General features: G+C 39.4%; 1 protein-coding gene across 13 annotated transcripts in view; it reads right to left on the reverse strand.

Moving 5' to 3' along the window:
• LOC111155964 (mitogen-activated protein kinase kinase kinase kinase 4) overlaps positions 1–19576 on the reverse strand; it is a 188677-nt gene that overhangs the window by 57844 nt on the left and 111257 nt on the right. For all 13 annotated transcript variants that reach the window (XM_022516452.1, XM_022516447.1, XM_022516449.1 and 10 more), the window contains exons 6-11: positions 15523–15613; positions 13367–13497; positions 8064–8118; positions 6508–6586; positions 2941–3116; positions 508–580 (exon numbers count right to left, since the gene is read on the reverse strand). In XM_022516452.1, the coding sequence (XP_022372160.1) occupies positions 508–580; positions 2941–3116; positions 6508–6586; positions 8064–8118; positions 13367–13497; positions 15523–15613 (605 nt within the window). The remainder of the gene's footprint in view (positions 1–507; positions 581–2940; positions 3117–6507; positions 6587–8063; positions 8119–13366; positions 13498–15522; positions 15614–19576) is intronic.

The following is a 19576-nucleotide window of genomic DNA, read 5'->3' on the forward strand; positions in this document are numbered from 1 at the left end:
TAGGCAAAAGAAATGAACTGCTGATAACCACACTTGTGGGAAGAACAAAACCAAACCAAACAACATTTTGGGAAAGCCTGCCGTGTTTTTCAATAGACGCCCGACTGCCCAGGCAGGACAAGCCTTTGGAGCAGGACTGTTCTATACGCTGCACAGCACATACCATCCATACCATGCCTCCCGGAGCAGCAGTGCCTGCAGCAGGCCCCTCTTTCCCAGAACCAAACAGCCCTATGTACTGCCACGTGATAGGGGAGGGGAAACAATATAATCTCAGGAAAGCACCACTGGATAAGAGGATCAAGAGTGGGAGAATGTTTAATAGGTATCTTTCAAAGGATGAAAAAGAATGAAGATGTTAAGGCACTTTTAAGGTACTTGAAGATTTCTTGAAATCCTGGCGTCGACGTGAAACAATTTCTTCATAAAGCAGAAGTTGAACAGTGAGTTCATTTAAAATGATAAAGTGAGTTCAATTACAATGATAAATTGAGGCTTTATCATTACCTTGGCTCTCCTTCCTGTTCAGGCACTTCCTCCTCTTCTTCCTCACTCCCACTGTACTCATACTCGGTTTCATCTACAAAGAAAGGGGCAAGATAAATGGGAGAGTTCACAAATCATGACACATGCATGTATAGGCAAGCATCTCCAAGAGTGTAACAGCAGAAAACAAACAATATGTCCTTTAGGGAAAATAATGTGTACAGAGAACCTGGAGGTAGGAGGAGCGTGACATCCAATTCCCACATTCAGTAAACAGCGGCATTCCCTGGGCTACCCTTACTTTGCATGGAAGAGCAGATTCCACTGCATTGAAGACCACTCCTTATGGGATGCACTGGGACGGGGTACAGGGCGGTGAGAAGGGCTCTCAAGCTCTGGACACATAAGAAAAGTGGCCCCAAAACATCAGCAAATTCGGAAAGGACCCTTGATGCCAAAATGCGAAAGAAAGAGACTTAACGGCCCAAACTAAGGCAACTAGGAGACGTAATTTGGTTATTGTTGGCACTTAGGGAGCTACCAAAACAGGGAGAAAGTTCTGCAGGACTGACCATGGGTGAAGCACAGGAGACACTCAAAGCATAAAGATACAAAATCAAATGTTCCCACAAGTTACAAAGATGAAGCCAGGGAAAAACAAATGCAGAAACAATACAGCAAAAGCAGGAAAGAAAAGTTGCTCTCCTCTCACCAGATTAAGTCCAAGTTCCAACATGAGTAACCTGTTTTCACTTCAACAGGTTTTATGCCATTTTCCCCAAAGTAACAGTCCATTTTATTAGACCCTGTACCTAATGTCAGTACCTAACTTTGAGGGAGCATTGCACTCCAGAGAGCAATCAAAACTAGAAAGGCTGAAGAGATCTACAAAATAAATCAATTCACAAAACACACTTCCAACTTTTTTCAGAGATACGAAGTTGAAAGTCAGTGTCCTGGTAAGAAAAACAAGTCTGAGAACTTAAAATGGGGTTCAGTCTATATCATATATAATTGTAGATTAATATACCTACAACTTCAGCAGTCGCCATCTATGACATTAGTTCTTTTCATTGCTAGACAATCAAAACTATGTAATTTTAAAGAAGATTAAAATAGGCTAGCTTCCAAAGGAAATTCCAACCTAAATAATCTTTGGACTCCCTCAAATAGTACTCTGTTACGTTTAAAATTTTGTACTATGAACTATTCCTTTTTGACGCGAGGATAAGGGTATTTGAAAGGTAAATGGAAGCCAACGGGGCAAAAGGCCACTGTAACTTGAAAACTAAAAAATGAAGATAAAGTGCTTCACTGTTCCGACCTGCAAATGTGCACGAATCTCCAGGCTGAGCACCTGGTAAACACTTGGCACACAGCAAATGTTCCCGGACTCTGAACTATCCATTAAGAAAATACATACTGGGAAAATTATCCAATGTAAAAATAACTTTTCCCTAAGAAAAAGCTTTACTTTCAAACTTTAGTTCACTTGTTGTAACTACACAGCTTAACGTACAAAGCTTAATTACTTTTACAAGTGAGTATATCAGAGGGCCAGAAAGTTGTGAGCGTCACTGATGATTTAGCTCTGAAGACTGAAATGAACATGTAAAAAGCTCAGTACGGGCCTCCAAAGGGGCTGTGAACAACTCTTTATCGCCTCGAACTTGCACTTTATTTAGTTTCTTCTTTGATCTTGAAGTTTGAATGTCAAGAAATATTCATTATCATGATGCCAGGTATTTAAATGTTGTTCTAGAAAGTTATGGTAAGAACTCACAAAACACAAAGATCACCATGACTCGAGGCAACAGGGAGGGCTGGAAAGACAGGGATGAAGCCTGACCGTACCCTGCCGGACAGAGGGCAACATAGGGCACTCCAGGCAGGTGGGCACAGAACATGTAAAGATACAAAACCAAGATACTGGGAACAGAAAGGGACATTAAATGATTGACATAAGGGAGTGTCTGTGTTATGCCGTAATGAGGAAAAAGTAGTCAGGCTGGACCACGCCACCTGCAGAGTTAAGCAGTAAGAAACCCAGGGGGTTCTTGAGCAGGAGAGAAATGAGTGAGCACACCTATGTGGACATTCACAGCTGATGCTCAATAACCCCTGAGTGATGCACTCAGAACACAAACACCCTTAAGGAAGTAAAAAGAGCAGCATGAAGACATGCTCCTGAGGAGGAACAAGAGAAACACCCTCCCATGCTGACCAGCCACAGCACTGTCTGTCTGGTGTCTGCCTGGCGACACACCATGCAGTTCTGGTCAGCTCGACCTGAGCCAGGCTGGACCGGAGGCTCATGACTGACCTGCAGAGCAGACACAAGCTACTCCAGCCCTGGCAAGCACACACTCCTGGGTGGAAAGGGAGAAACCTATTCTAGTGGCAAAAACCTAAAATACTATGTCTTCAAAATGAAAATAAAAAACAGGCCAATACCTTTCTCTCCTCTCTTCTTTCTGGTCCGGTCTATATGGTCCTTAAGCTGGATTCTAACTTGCCTTTCATTTGGCTGATCCCTTATAAAAGGATGTTTCAAAAGCTGCTCTGTGGAGGGTCGCTGCATGTAATTCTTCACCAGGCACCCTTCTATAAAACTAAAAAATTTCTTTGACCTGTAAGAGGAAGTAAAAAGGATCATCAAATTTCTACTGCAAAGAGCAAGACTCCATAATATGAGTGAATAATTAGTCTGAAAACATATAAGAGATTCAGAATTCACTGTGAACATTCTCCAAATGCACAGGATAATATTAGGAACTTGGGACCATGGTGGATAAAAGCATCATTTAAGGATGGTTGAAGAGTTATGCCACATCACGACAATAAATCACCAACAGAGAGCTTTGAAGGAAGTCAGATTTAAACAAACTGGGTTTAAATGTAAGGTTGCTTATTAGTCACTGAATTATTCACTTATTGTTGCTTATTAACCACTGAGAAGGCAAGGGGGTAAAGGGAGGCTTTTGTGAAAATGAAGGCAGACAGAGACAGCAGATGCCCGACAAGGATGGACACAGAGATAAGGAGTCAGGTAAGTGACCAAAGGCTGGGGCTCTTGAACCTGTTAATATGACATTTCGATCAGTTTCCAACTGATTTATCTATCAATTCTCTATGCTTAAAGTACAGATATAGAAATACATAATAGTTCTGAAGAGGGGAAGGACTTTGTCATCTACATTCACCCTACCAGCTACTTCTACTTCTGACTGTTCCTCCATGCCTGCCTCCTGATAACCCCCATCCCTAGCCGAGGCTGAGACACTCACCCATCCTATCTTCTAAGATTCAAGTAAGGCATCGTCTCTTTGAGTGGGGCTTTCCTGGCACCCCCAAATTAGGAATCTTTCCCCTAAGGTGTCTGCATTTAATAGACTGCACACATCATGTTTATCCTTCTGTCTCCTCTGCTGAGGTACAGGTCAGGAACTGGTTCCGATTTTTCAATTTGTCAGCAATGCCCAACACTGAGCATGGGCAGACCACAAGAGGTATGCAATAAATTTTTGTTGAATGAATGAGTTGTTCAGTCTTTTAAAAATGTGATTTAGAAAATCAGTTCTTTCCAATTACTTCACGGCTTTTAAGAATCACTTCTACTGTCTTGTATTTCCATTCAAACTTACCATTTTTTTTCAATTCAACAAATATTTATATATCAACAATTTACATTTGTTTATGCTAGGCTTTATAAGAAATACACATAGGAAATAAAATGGAGGAAATATATGTACACTTAACAACAGATGTGTAATAAAACTTCCAGAGGAAGAAAGAAAAGAACTACTGCTACGGGAGGTTAGACATCAAGAAAAAGCAGGATAGCTGATATTCTAGAGATGGGAGAGAGAAGCCATCACTCCAAAACAAAAGGAAAAAACATAACAAAGGTAGAAAAGTACAAGAAAGTAATGAATCATTTTCTGATGCTAGTATGAAAAGTAGAAAAGAACAGAAAAATAGGTCAGGGTCAGCTCTGAGAAGGGCCCTCAAAGTCACTCAAAGTTGCGACTTTATCCTGTGGTTATTGAGAATCTTGTAGTAGACCTGTTTTAACACAGAGATTCCTCAATTCCATTGCTCACAAAGACCACTTGAAGAGTTTATCAGAAATATAAATACCTGAGTCATTTCTTGAACCTACAAACCAGAAACACTTTGAGGCTGAAACCCTAAATTAAAAGATTCCAAAGGGATTCTCACCTACCATGTCTACAAATTAGCATTTGGGAATCAATGATCTACAATATATTCTTTAAAACCAATTGTCAAGTTCTGCTGGAAGAGTGTTTGCTGACACTTCTCCAAAACCAGCAGCAGCAATGTACACTGGTGGATAGTAAGACAGCAATCAGAAAGGAGGAAGAACATTATGTATGCAATCATCTCATCCTTTTAGAATACTTGGGTAAAATGACAGCAATGACGTAAATGGATGAAAATGCATCTAAATTTAGAGAAAGTTTTGTGTAAGAACACAGAAAGAATCTGTCATCTACATCTGTCTCTTTACATCACTGTATTATACACACAGTGGTTAATCTCAAACTGCAAGTAATGGACAGAATAATCAAGAGTGCGGCCAGCTGAAACACTTGTGAATTCATTGTACTCTGAAGACAGAGCATAAACTCCATTTTTTTAAAAAAGAGCATTGCTTCATTTAGTTGGATAGTGCCACTCCAGCCCCAAAGCTTACTCCTTGGTGATGCCCACTATACACATTTGGTTTCCCTAGGGTTGGCCATCATAGATGTCCAGAGTTATCAAGTTTCAATACAAGAAGCCAATTAGGGCTAAATTGGCAACCGTACTGCCTTAGAGAACTCTCTAAAACCTGGTAAGTGGAACTTGATAAGCTCAGTTGTCTAGAGCAGAATGTGGTTAAAGACGGTATAAAAAAGAATGAGAAAAGTCCTGCCAGCAAACAAAAGGTGGGGAGAGACAGTGAGGAATAGGGAGAAGTGTGAGAGAAATAAGAGTAAAAATACGCATGTGCGTATAATGCCCACAGACAGGAAAAGAGAACTACAGGACATCAGAAGATGAGCAACCAAGAGAAGTGCAGATAGGAAGAGCTAAAAGACCAATTCCAGAAGAGAAGAAGGCTTGAAATTGAGATCTTCTGCATATTTCACAATTAGAGTCAAGAACCCAAGAGAAGACATCACTCACTGGAAAACCAGTGAGAACAGTTTCAGAAGGGGAAATAACAACCATGGTAGTGGGTGTGGCACTAGTAAGATAGATGAACCCAGGAAAACAGAAAGGAAAGGGAGAGGGCCCACGGGCATAAGGAGCTGGAGCGGAGACAGAAGTGAGAGGAGAGCACTCGGAAAAAGTTCAAGAGGAAACAAGTAAGCAAAATTCTCAGGTGAAAACAGAGCACTATCCTTTCCCTCAACACTTTTTAAAACTAAACCAAATCAACAGTTTCCCCCACCACCACAATTCTTGATGTTTTTGCCGAGGAGGGTCACCATCATTGCCCTTCACTGATAAGCGACTTTTTTTGAGCAAACATGTGAGGGCTGCACAGAGAAAGGTGGCAGCCCAAAGACAGGACCATTCCTTTCATTTCTGGAATGAAAAAAGATGCACCTAATTTCAGTGTTTTACAACAATTACAGTAAATGTCTCCATTAACATTCAAATCCTATTTCACCTGAGGAGCGGCAAAGTCAATACAGCTTTGCTTTTGAACGTGAAAATGCTTAGAAATGTATTATACTTACAAGAGGGCTTAAATATTAAAATGAAACTTTTTTCTTTAACCATGTTACAGTGTTTCCTATGGTCACTTGTTACTATTTTGTAATTAAAAGAGAATTTATCAAGAAAAAAAATTTTTAAAAAGACACTTTTTAACTGGAGTTTCAGGGCACTTGTTACGTTCTTTGGGAACTGGAATGCCTAGAATTTTGTCTTGGAATGAAACTGAAAAGGAACAATTTTTTGTAAAAAGGAAAGAGCAACAACAACAACAAAGCATACATAGCTTACCATTTTTTTGACTTCAGCCTGGGAGGAGGGTTTCTGGGAATGAGAAACAGTGCTCTCATTGGATGCATGTCACAGAGAGCTGGGGAGAGGAGACGGTGGCGTCAGTATGGTACTTATTTTACTCATTTGTAATTTCTAGGGCTCACTCAAAATATCAAATGTGCTGTCCCATCACCTGTCTGACAATCTTTATGTCAAGCAGTCTAGACATTCAGCTATGAGCCCTAGGGCATTCCCTGAGATCCCCATTTAAACACAGCAAAATATCGGGAGGTCAAGAGCAACAAGAAGAATATACAATTTCAAATTGACATTGGAAGTTTTTGTAAATCAAAGATAAATACAGATTCACAGTCTTAAGGGAGTGAATAGCTTAAGTTTCTAAATCATCTATAAGACTGCAATGAAAATAATTTTATTATCATGGAGTCGTGGTGAGGATTACATCAGGCAAGGCTTGTAAAGGCATTCATACAGTGCCTAGACAGGGTGAGTGGCAGTAAAGACCTCCCGCAATGTTAACTGTTCGTTCGCTGTCATTCTAAGAAGGAGCAAAGACGAGAGAATAAAACAGACTATTAGATTCTGTGCAAGTACCGTTTGTACTTCCACCACTTGTCCAATAAAGCTATGTTCGGGGCATATGCACATATTAACATGTCACAATAGGTAATGCGCATTTTTGTGTGTTTATTTACCTTCATGAGAATCTTACAAGGCAGCTGGGAAATGGGGACCAAAGAAGACAATCTATTCCCACTGTGAAAGAAAACTGAAACAAAGGATCTGGCAATGAGCCCCTGCCTCAATTCCTCAGACGGAAACATGAGGAAACATATGTTGGTCAAGACTGACATCCATTTCTTGTACTGCAAACTAATTTTTAGGCATTGGAAATTTTTTTCATTCATTCAACAAATATTTATTCAGCAGCAACTATCCAGCAGACAAGTATACATTCTTTGTATACCCCTTTTCTTAAGGGGACAGCAAATAACGCTGTTTTGTCTCTGTTCTCTGAAGTTCTATACCGTCTCTGCTCAAAAATCAATTTTATGAAGCTGGCATTCAGTTAATCCAAAGGAGAAGGAAATTTCACAAGCAACCAAAAAAACAAAACAGAACAAAAAACCCACAATAAACCCAATAAACCTTATTCTACAGATAAAAAGTTATGCCTCTGTAAAGTCAAACATAAGTATTACTAAAATTTCATGTGTTAGGACCAGTTACACGTTCTAGGATTTAGTTTCACTGACGTTAAAATTGTAACATGAAAATTACTGCCTATTATCTAATGTCATCATAATTTCATGTCATACACCTGAATACAACTTAAACAGATAAAATGTAACCTACAGACTTCAAGGATCTTCAAAAGGAATAGTGGATGCCAAGAATCATTTTACATCTAAAACTTCACTGTTTTTATGCTTCCTTCATCTGAATGTCCCACCAGGAATGGCTTTACCCATGAAACCATTCTGTTTGAAGCCTTGAGACTAGGTTTAAGTCACATACAACAACTGGGCTAAAGAGGAAAGAACGTTACTTACGGGGAGCACCTTCTGCCATCTCAATGGCTGTAATGCCACAAGACCAAAGGTCACTCTGCAAAAATAAAACAGTATGTTATAGGTACCAGATTAGACATGAAACCACTAACTTACCACGGCTGGTTACTCACACAAATGATACAAAGGCATTTCTGAAAAGAAATCTGCCATGAAATTAAAAGCAAACACATTATGTAAGAAAAACTTCCAAATGAATGAATGAATGAATGAATGAATGAATGAAAAAACAAAGGTGAAATTGGTTTGCTAATTAGAACCACTCACATCTATGACTGAAGTAGAGGTGGCCTGTAGAAAAGCTGCTCTGTGTCACTGCGTACTCTGTTGCTCAGTATGTTTCATTTCTTCTTTTTTTTTTTAAGATTTTATTTATTTATTTGACAGAGATCACAAGTAGGCAGAGAGGCAGGCAGAGAGGAGGAAGCAGGCTCCCCGCTGAGCAGAGAGCCCGATGTGGGGCTCGATCCCAGGACCCTGGGATCATGACCTGAGCCGAAGGCAGAGGCTTTAACCCACTGAGCCACCCAGGCGCCCCAGTATGTTTGATTTCTTTACATTCAGTAACTTAGACTCCTGGGCCAGATTTATGTTTAATTTTATGTTTTATGCCACTATCTCAAATTTAATTAAGATGTTAAAATTTTAAAGGCTAACCTGAAACTAATATAACACTATATGTTAATTATACTTGGAATAAAATTGTTTTTGAACTGTAAAGGCTAGAAAGCACTCTTCTATAAAAGGTCCAACAGCTGAATTAATAAAATCTACCAGAGTTCACTAATTTGACTCACACTGCTGATGAGCCTCTCCACTCCCCACTCAAACTTTAATAATGGGTAATCAATAAGCTGCCTTTCTGTGCATGGAATCTCTTCCGAGTCCCCAGAAATATTAATTTTAAAACTTGAATTTTAATTTTACTCCCCACTCAAATACAAGTTCCATGAGGGCAGGCACTTTTTTTTTTTTTTTAATGTATAATGTATTATTTCTCCCAAAGGTACACGTCTATGAACCATCAGGCTTACACATTTCACAGCACTCACCATAGCACATACCCTCCCCAATGTCCATAACCCAGCCACCCTGTCCCTACCCCCCACCCTCTAGAAACCCTCAGTTTGTTTCCTGAGATTAAGGGTCTCTTATGGTTTGTCTCACTCCTGATTCCATCTTATTTCATTTTATCCTTTCCTACCCCCCACAACCCCCCCCCCCCCTGCCTCTCAAATTCCTCATATCAGAGAAATTATATGACAATTGTCTTTCTCTGATTGAATTATTTCTTAGCATAATACTCTCTAGTTGCAAATGGCAAGATTTCGATTTTTTTGATGGCTGCATAGTATTCCATTGTATAAATGTACCACATCTTCTTTATCCATTCATCTGTTGATAGACATCTAGGTTCTTTCCATAGTTTGGCTATTGTGGACATTGCTGCTATAAACATCCGGGTGTACATGCCCCTTCAGATCACTACATTTGTATCTTTAGGGTAAATACCCAGTAGTGCAATTGCTGGGTCATAGGGTAGCCTTATTTTCAACTTTTTGAGGGACCTCCATACTATTCTTCAGAGTGGCTGCACTAGTTTGCATTCCCACCAACAGTGTAGGGGGGTTCCCCTTTTTCATCATCCTTGCCAACGCCTGTCGTTTCCTGACTTGTTTATTTTAGCCATTCTGACTAGTGTGAGGTGGTAGCTCACTGTGGTTTTGATTTATATTTCCCTGATGCCGAGTGATGTGGAGCACTTTTTCATGTGTCTGTTGGCCATCTGGATGTCTTCTTTGCTGAAATGTCTCTTCATGTCTTCTTCCCATTTCTTGATTGGATTATTTGTTCTTTGGGTTTTGAGTTTGAGAAGTTCATTATAAATTTTGGATACTAGTCCTTTATCTGTTATGTTATTTGCAAATATCTTCTCCCATTCTGTCAGTTGTCTTTTGGTTTTGTTGACTGTTTCCTTTGCTGTGCAAAAGCTTTTGATCTTGATGAAGTTCCAATAGTTCATTTTTGCCCTTGCTTCCCTTGACTTTGGCAATGTTTCTAGGAAGAAGTTGCTGTGGCTGAGATCAAAGAGGTGGCTGCCTGTGTTCTCCTCAAGGATTTTGGTGGATTCCTGTCTCACATTGAGGTCTTTCATCCATTTTGAGTCTATTTTTGTGTGTGATATAAAGAAATGGTCCATCTTCATTCTTCTGCTTGTGGCTGCCCAATTTTCCAAACACCATTTGTTGTAGAGACTATCTTTTTTCCATTGGACATTCTTTCCTGCTTTGTCAAAGATTAGTTGACCATAGAGTTAAGGGTCTAATTCCGGGCTCTCTATTCTGTTTCATTGATTTTTGTGTCTGTTTTTGTGCCAGTACCATACTGTCTTGATGATGACAGCTTTGTAATAGAGCTTGAAGTCTAGAATTGTGATGCTGCCAGCTTGGTTTTCTTTTTCAACATTCCTCTGGCTATTCAGGGTCTTTTTCTGGTTCCATATAAATTTTAGGATTATTTGTTCCATTTCTTTAGAAAAAATCGGTGGTATTTTGATAGGGATTGCATTAAATGTGTAGATTGCTTTAGGTAGCATATAGACATTTTCACAATATTTGTTCTTTCAATCCATGAGAATGGGACGTTTTTCCATTTCTTTGTGTCTTCCTCAATTTCTTTCATGAGTACTTTATAGTTTTCTGAGTACAGATCCTTTGCCTCTTTGGTTAGGTTTATTCCTAGGCATCTTATGGTTTTGGGTGCAGTTGTAAATGGGATCGACTCCTTAATTTCTCTTCCTTCTGTCTCACTGTTGGTATACAGAAATGCAACCGATTTCTGTGCATTGATTTTATATCCTGACACTTTACTGAATTCCTGTATGAGTTCTAGTAGTTTTGGAGTGGAGTCTTTTGGTTTCCACATAAAGAATCATATCATTTGCAAAGAATGAGAGTTTGACTTCTTCTTTGCCAATTCGGATGCCTTTAATTTCTTTTTTTTGTCTGATTGCTGAGGATAGGACTTGTACTACTATATTGAATAGCAGTGGTGAGTGCTCGCTTCGGCAGCACATATACTGAATAGCAGTGGTGATAGTGGACACCCCTGCAGTGTTCCTGACCTTAGGGGAAAAGCTCTCAGTTTTTCCCCATTGAGAATGATATTCGCTGTGGGTTTTTCACAGATGGCTTTGATGATACTGACGTATGTATGAGGGCAGGCACTTTTGTCTGTTTTATTCACCTTAGTATCCCCAGAATTGTGACTTGCATGTGGTAGGCACTCAATAAACACTGGCTGATGAATGAATGAACTTTTATCAGCTGATTTCTTAAAATCCAAACAAGACTTTTAAAAGCAGACAATGGGGGCACCTGGGTGGCTCAGTGGGTTAAAGCCTCTGCCTTCGGCTCAGGTCATGATCCGAGGGTCCTGGGATCGAGCCCCGCATCGGGCTATCTGCTCAGCAGGGAGCCTGCTTCCTCCTTTCTCTCTGCCTGCTTCTCTGCCTACTTGTGATCTCCGTCTCTCTAGTAAATAAATAAAATCTTTGAAAAAAAAAATAAAAGCAGACAATGGGTAGTTATTATCATTCGCATTCTCTTGTTTATATGCTATTCTAATGAAAGAATTAAAGTTGCTCATTTTAAGCATTTTCTAAATAACCTATAATTATGTTACACAATTCAAACACATGTTTGATTATAAGAAGGATAGGCCCACAAATTTCTCCCTTAATTTTATGAGGTTTTCTCTACTACGGGGCGCAAAGGAGGGGTTTTACCCAACTTGACCCAGTGACTATCTTAGCAGCATCAGTGGTGAGACAGGCAGATGTTCCATGCCTCTTGGTGTGATGCAACACAAACCATACCCCATCTCCCGAGGCAATCCTGCTTTAGGTTTTTCTTGATACTAATTGAATTTCTCCAGTTTATAAGAAACAAGGTAAATGCCTTACAAAGATTGTAAAGTTAAAATTCAAAAATGGCAAGACAAATCTGGATGGTGGAATACTGCCTCTTCAACAAGTCAGTGTCACGAAAAAAGGGGAGAAGGGTTGGTTAGGCTTGATTAAAAGATATTCTGTGGCCAAACAGCCAAATACAATGCCTTGCCTTATATTAAACGCTAGTTTGGATAAGTCAGATACAAACCAGTTGGGTCTAATTATAGGCTCCTTGTTAAGAAATTATTTTTTAAAGATTTACTTATTTATTTATGAGACAGAGACAGAGCACAAGCAGGTAAAAGGGCAAAGGGAGAGGGACAAGCAGAATGCCCACTGAGCAGGGAGCCTGATACAGGGATCAATCCCAGGACTCTTGAGATCATGACTTAAGCCAAAGTCAGATGCTTAACCAACTGAGCCACCAAGGTGCCCCAAGAAATTATTTTCATTTACTTAAGCATGATAATATTTTGGATATGCTGGAAGATGTTTTCAAATTTTGGAGATAAAAATGACATATTCAAGTCTGAAAAGTCATATAGTCTATATAATCTATTAATATTATTATAATCTATTAATCTAATACTCCAGCATATGAAAAAATAAAAATTTCACCACACCATATACTTAAAATGAGTTTCATTAATTGGGTATTTGTAATAAATACTAAAATACACAAGAGAGTGTAAAGATATGAACTCAAGTTTCAATAACATTAACAGGAACATAAACACTGCCTCGTTTAATCACAGCAAAACAATTTTTTAAAAAAATAATTTTTGCAAACATTATTCAACCCAAATCTGATGATCAAATATGGTTTACAATGGGATCAAAAAGATCCATTATTGATAGAAATCTCTAGAGGTCACTCTAATAATTTAAATATATTTGTATACCAAATCAAGCTGTAAAGCTCTTTAACAATACTCTGAAATTTCACATAGACCAAGTTACTGCTATATATTCTAACAACATTTTTTAAAGTATAATAAATATCTGATTATAATAGATTCTTCAAGTTTAAAAGGATGGCAAACAGGGCAGAGTAATTTACTCATGATAAAAAGCTCTATGCACAAGACAGTAACTTCCACTGCTGTGAAAGCAGTATATTACTTAGTAAGGAGAACAAAGGTGACAGGGAACGAAGAACAACAAGATAGCATCTCAATAATGTCCCAGAAAATATGCACCTGCAACAAGGTTTCCAAGCGTTCCTCACTGAAACAGCAAGAACGGCTAAGGGGTGTGCAATCTATAAGCAGAGCCCCTATCCCTCAGGAACACTAGGGACCCAGTGAAGGCCAAGAAAGCAGGTGCCTCTTACTCTGTAATCGTAGGTGGCATCTGGGTTCTCATCACAGGCGATGACCTCAGGAGCCATCCAGTAAGGGGTGCCTATGAAGGTATTTCTCCTCCCAACTGTCCGGTCGAGCTGAGCACTCACACCGAAATCAACTGTGGGAGGAAGAGAAAGGAAGGAGTAGAACATAATTAAACAAATAAACCACAAGACGAAGAAATGTGAGGAGGAGTTGTCTTCAGTATAAGCTCAAAGAGTTTCATGGACATGTAAATTCCTTAAGGTCACCAGCATCAATAAGGAGTACTGTCTCCAGAGCAAATCTGCTAAAATGACAAAATCTTCTACCAGTCTATAGGCTCCTGGGAGGCCTGGACCCAGCTACTTCCCTGGGCTTCCATGACAGTGACCACTAGAGGGACTTTTGGATGAATTAGGATGTTCAGTGCTTGCAGGAAACATGCCTGCCGCAAACAAGATCAAGTCATAGAAAGCTCTAAGTTCAGGAGAATTAACTAACACCCACGTGACTTAGCTTCTTAAGCAGCACTTAACCACAGAAAGAGAAGAAACCCACAAAGGTTGTCTGGAAAGTACAGAGTAATGAATTCAATAAAGAGAATCAAGCTAAATCACAAATATACTAAGAAACACTCCTCAAAGTACCCAGGATGTCTGATTTTTAGAGTGACCCCCACATCCCACTCAGCTGAACAACGATGGTCGTCTAGAGGAAAGTTCAAAGATGGGAGGCAGAGCTGGCAGGAAGACCAGGGTCTCTAATGGAATGTTTGCTGACAGCACTAGGAGGACTACATGATGGTGGACGAGCTCCTGCAGAAGGGCCTATGAAGGGCTGAGATCACTCACAGGGGCTGGGTTACAGATTCAGCAGGCAGAACATGCTCAGGAAAACACCTGGCCAGGAGGTGGGCTCACATGTCCTGACACAGAGACACATGCGCTGGGCAGTACGTGCCATTTGCAGTTATAAGTGATCACCAAGTGATTACAGAAGGACTATCACAGTCCTAGCACCAACAGGCCAGCGCAGGGAACACACACAGCTTCCTAAGTCACTAGGAATGAGAACAATTTAAGTGCCTCCTATCTTAGCTATGAGGGTATTTCCCCAATGGGCACACTATTCCTCCACAGATGACCAAGAAATGGAGGTACTATGCAAGAAAGCAATAATGAAGATTCTGTTTTTAAACTACTGTGCCTAAGATTTTTGAAAGATAGACTAGATTTTCTTATAACCATAAACAATTTTTTTGTGTGATGCCTTACTGGAAGAAAACTTAATGCTAATTGTTTAGAAATTTGACAGAACCATTATATAAAAGTGGGACTGAAAAAAAGTTCAAATCCAGGTAAAGGAAACAGGAAATACAGAAGAACCATTACAAAATCATCTCCAGGAAGATACTTTGGACTCCATCCATCCATGCATAAATTTACTGAGCCCCTACTAAATTTAAAGCACTATGCTAGGTGCCAGATAAGAATACTCTCGTAAATAAAACATCCTAATCGCTACACTTCCAGAACTTATATTCTAGGAAATAAGTCAGAAATATACGTAAACAAACAGCTGTATAATTATAAGTTGTGATCAGGATGAGTGAGGAAATAAGCGGTAGATCAGAAGGTCAGGGCATAGAGATCAGAGCATCAGGGAAGGAAGGCCTCTGAAGACGAGGAAAAAATTGCAACCTCAAAACTGTTCCCAACAGGGAATAGTATGTGCGAAGACCCTATGAGACATTCCAAGGAAGTAAGAAAACGAGTGACCTGGACAGGGAGAGAAGTGAGAATGGTCACAAAATGGGGCTGGAAAATATTAGGGGCCATGGCTTTCTATGGGCCATGGTAAGAAATGCAGATTTTACTCCAAGTGAAATATGAAGCCACTAAAGGTATTTAAGGAAGAAAGTGCCATGATCTGATTTAAACATTAGTCTGTCTACTATATGGAGAGCAGAGTAGGGGAGAAGCATGGCAGGGAGGGAGGCTGGATACAGAAAAAGCAGTAAACCCAGTTCCCATTTCTTAAATAGAACAGAAAGAGAAAATCTGAGTAATAGAGCTTTTAGCTAAATGCCAACAAGGTAGGGAGTCGCTGCTGGTTTGCACCAGGGCCAAGTATTACATCATGTGGCATGTGTGTCACATACCAAGTTTCACCTCTGCATTCTCAGTCAGCAATACATTCTGGCCCTTGATGTCCCGGTGAATCACGTGATGGATGTGAAGATGTGCCAGGCCCTGAAGAGGAGAGACAGATCCGAACTTTAGTTCTTTGTTGCTGCAAATAAAGAGCCTAGAACACACTTTTTATAACAAAGTACATGTACAAGCCACAAGTTTTATGAATCACATTTAAAACATACTACAATTCAATTTTTGTGCATTTCCAGGAACACATTACCAATAGTACCACGCAAACAGAAAGAAGTACCCACCCCCCAGTTCCAATGGGTTAGGTCCCCTGTGTGAGCAACATGACCAGTTTCTAGCTGCTCCTTGAAGACACACTCTAGATTACCATCTGCAGTTTCTCTGCTGTAATTTGTGCTATTTGTGTACAGGGTGGTTCCTTTCCCACGCTACATGTCCATCTTTCAGTGGGTGACCCCGTGGGTATATTTGAACTAGACCCATCCCAGGGGAAAACACAAAGAGCCAGAGTGTGGTTTCAAGTCTGGCTCTTGAACACTGCCTAGTTTTCCCACCGCATAGTGACAAATTGCTAACTACTGATCAAGCCCACCTCCACCCCAAGTGTAGAACAATTCTGCCATCAAAAGCTTTATATTCACATAAAATATCTTTCTTTCCCAAGGAAATAAACCCTGCTGGCACAGAGCACTTTCTGATGACCTTGTATCGGGAATGAAGCCCAAGAGCCATGTCTCTTATGAGAGGTGGAAGAAGAACAAAAACACATTTTGCATCCAACTACGAACTGAGACAAAAATGGGTTATTCTCACAACTCCTGCTCTTGTTCTGTCTTTAGCTAGACAAGCCAAATCTACAGCTTGCCTCCTTAAGATACAAACAAGCTATTTATTCTGAAATGTCTCAATTGAAAAAGGCTAGATCAGAGAAGCAAGAGTTTATTTGATTTTCCTGTTTGATATTTTGTGTGAGGTTTTATTGTTACCATTACTGTGTAGGATATGCATTAAATATAACAGCTGCTCTAGAACACTAATTTTTCTAACACAGGGGTTTCTAAACAATAATTTACTAGTCTGCTTATAAAGCAGAATAGAGTATACTTGATGGCTCTGTTTATTTTTCCACCACACAGGATGTGCAGTGTTATACCACAAAGCACTGACTAGGGGAAAAAGCACTAAAAATATATGGTATGTTAGTGCTATAGTTAGGAAGAAAGTCTCTTCTTTCAGCACAGCATAACTCTGAACAGCAAAGAAAAAACAAACAAAAAAGTAGCTTCCCTGATTCTTTCATAATTCCTACTTCTGCTACTTCAGTTCATTTTATATTCTCTAACTTTCCCTAACTCCCTTTTTATATTTTCACAAGATTATCTTAGCCACAAACTTAAGTATCCACATCTTCTCAAACAATGTGGCCTGCACAGACTCTTGTTTCTTGTAAGTGAGAAATGTTAAGAAACATTTACTACCTGGTCCTACTGCTGAAGGAGAACAGTGACTCCAGGTGAAAAATCACTCAAGGTATGTCTAATACCCTGTAGGCACTGTAAATTTGAGTTATGATTATTCTAAATGAGTACATCTTTCCCTGTATGCAGAGAAAATGTATGTTCAACTACTCTTGTATGCTCAATTCTTCCCATGCCAAAATTAAGCCACAATTATGCCTCCTTAGCAGAGATAGTCCAGATAGAAATACATACTAAATACCATTCTAGAGCGAATGCATCAATGTTTCAAAGCTAGAAAACATTTTTCCTGTAACTCTATCTCATTCAAGGACATGGAGTAAAGGAAAAGTTAAAGGCTGTCCTTCAGTATTGGTTACGAAACACTGTAAGTACCCATACCCACTATGAATTTCGGTTTCCACTAACACACATCAGTGGCTGTGTAGACTATAAACGTGGAAGTAGGCTGGGATGGACACTCTGGCTTGTTGGTAAATCTTTGGTCTCAAGGGTTTCAGGGGGCGAGCCCAAGAGAGCTTTCCTACTTATGTCTGAGGCCTACAAGCTCGTGACTCTCAACCTTCTAAGTATCTTAACATAATAATAGCATGTGAATCTAACACCTACTAAAGAATGAGGACAAGTTTTGCCACTGCAGAAAAGAGCTAACCCACCAATCTCTTTGAGAACCCAGGTTATTCACTTGGTCTGGCTCTGTCTGTTCCCACAACAGCTCACCTCCTTCTTACCATACTGCTTTCTCTTTACCAAAGTAGATTCTCAGCAACTCCGGTGAAAAACACACACTAGCATGTGACACACCAACTCTTCCAGAGCCGTGTTTGGTTTTAGTTCACTTAGACTTTTGTAGTAGGAAAAAATCCCATTCTAGATGAAATGTAAATGAAGGAAACACTTGTTTCGGGTGCCACCAAGGTGAAAAACATTTGCTATACCTCAAAATGATGTCCATTAAGCTCTTATATTCAGGCCAGTCAGGGGCTTCAAACAACCTGGGCATCTTTTGAAATGATGCCTGAGATCAATGAAAGTAAAATAACTAAATATGTCTATTACAAGATAGGTAAACAATGTTTGCCTGTATATATAAAAACATGTAAATTATCTTCGATGGCTGAAATACATTTGATGCCTAGGACATTTATACTAAAATCTAGTTCTTTGCTTAAGAATCCCACACTACGGGCGCCTGGGTGGCTCAGTCAGTTAAGTGTCTGCCTTCGGCTCAGGTCATGATCCCAGAGTCCTGGCATTGAGCCCTGCATCAGGCTCTCTGCTCAGCGGGAAGCCTGCTTCTCTCTCTCCCACTGTCTCTCTCTCTCTCTGTCAGATAAATAAAATCAAAAAAAAAAGAAAGAAAGAAAAAGAAATCCCACGCTGGAATTATATATAGAAAAGGTATGTGTAAGTATATGTTTATAACGGAAAATAATGACAACAACTAATATTTACTGACAATCAGTTATATACCCATATGTTACATTAAATGATTCATACATACCAACTCATTTAATTCTCATTACAATGTTATTTCCTTCATAGGACCGGTATCTAAATTTTACAGAAGAAAGTAAATCCTGAATGGGGAATAACTTTGCCAGGGGTACGCAATAGGTAAGTAGCAAAGGCAGGACTCAAACACACGTCCGACTCACTCTAACCGCTGTTCTCTCCTGCTGACCATGCCAAGAGCTTTAGTTGTTAACATAATAAATACATCTGCCCACTTGCTGAACTCCTTCACAGTAACACAGGGCAGGATACTTAGTTTTCCACTTTTAGACTCTGCCTGCTAATAATAACCATAAAAGATAGGTCCCACATGTTTTAATAATGAAATCAGAGACTGATCACAAAAAGAGGGTTCTCCCACTGCATCCCCTACAACTGATTTTCTAAAGGGAATTGCTTGTTTTTTCAAGGGCTTCATAAAATATCTAAATAAAAAGAATTAAAACACAACTCTCTGAATTCTTTTTTTTAAACTGGCAGTCCTCTATGAAATTTAAATATAAAAGTAGAGTAAATTTGCCTATAAGTAAAAAAAGATAACCAGTTTTTTTATTAGTGAGAGAAGCCTAAGAATTAGATTCCAGTTTAATTCCACAGTATTTATTTTTTAAATGTGGTGGGTAAATTAAATCCAACCAAGTAATCTGAATGTGTAATTAAGGGGTAAAGTACATAGAAAAACTGGAACAGCTGGCCAAAGGAAAAGAGGCCCACTGGTAACTCACATGCACTTTTCAAATGCAAAATATAGAGACCCTTTGCCTATAGTGTCTGCGTTATCTCTATTACTGAAAGCAATCATTTAGAATCTGCTAAAACAGTAGTTCAGAAACTTTAACATCATAAACCAGCTTTCCAATTGGCTGTAAACATTAAAGAGTAGAACTTTTCCTTGTAAATACTGCAACAGAATCTAGCAGTTAATGCCAAAGTCCACAAGATGATTTTGAAAGCCAGCATTTGACATCATTAATATTGATTCATAAGCTTAGACAAAGGATTCCTATAAAAACAATAGTTAGAGACTATTTCTCTGCACTTGATTTTCTTTTTAACA

This window comes from Enhydra lutris, unplaced genomic scaffold, assembly GCF_002288905.1.
Source record: "Enhydra lutris kenyoni isolate GAN:26980312 unplaced genomic scaffold, ASM228890v2 scaffoldscaffold44, whole genome shotgun sequence".
In the NCBI taxonomy this organism is placed as follows: Eukaryota; Metazoa; Chordata; class Mammalia; order Carnivora; family Mustelidae; genus Enhydra; species Enhydra lutris.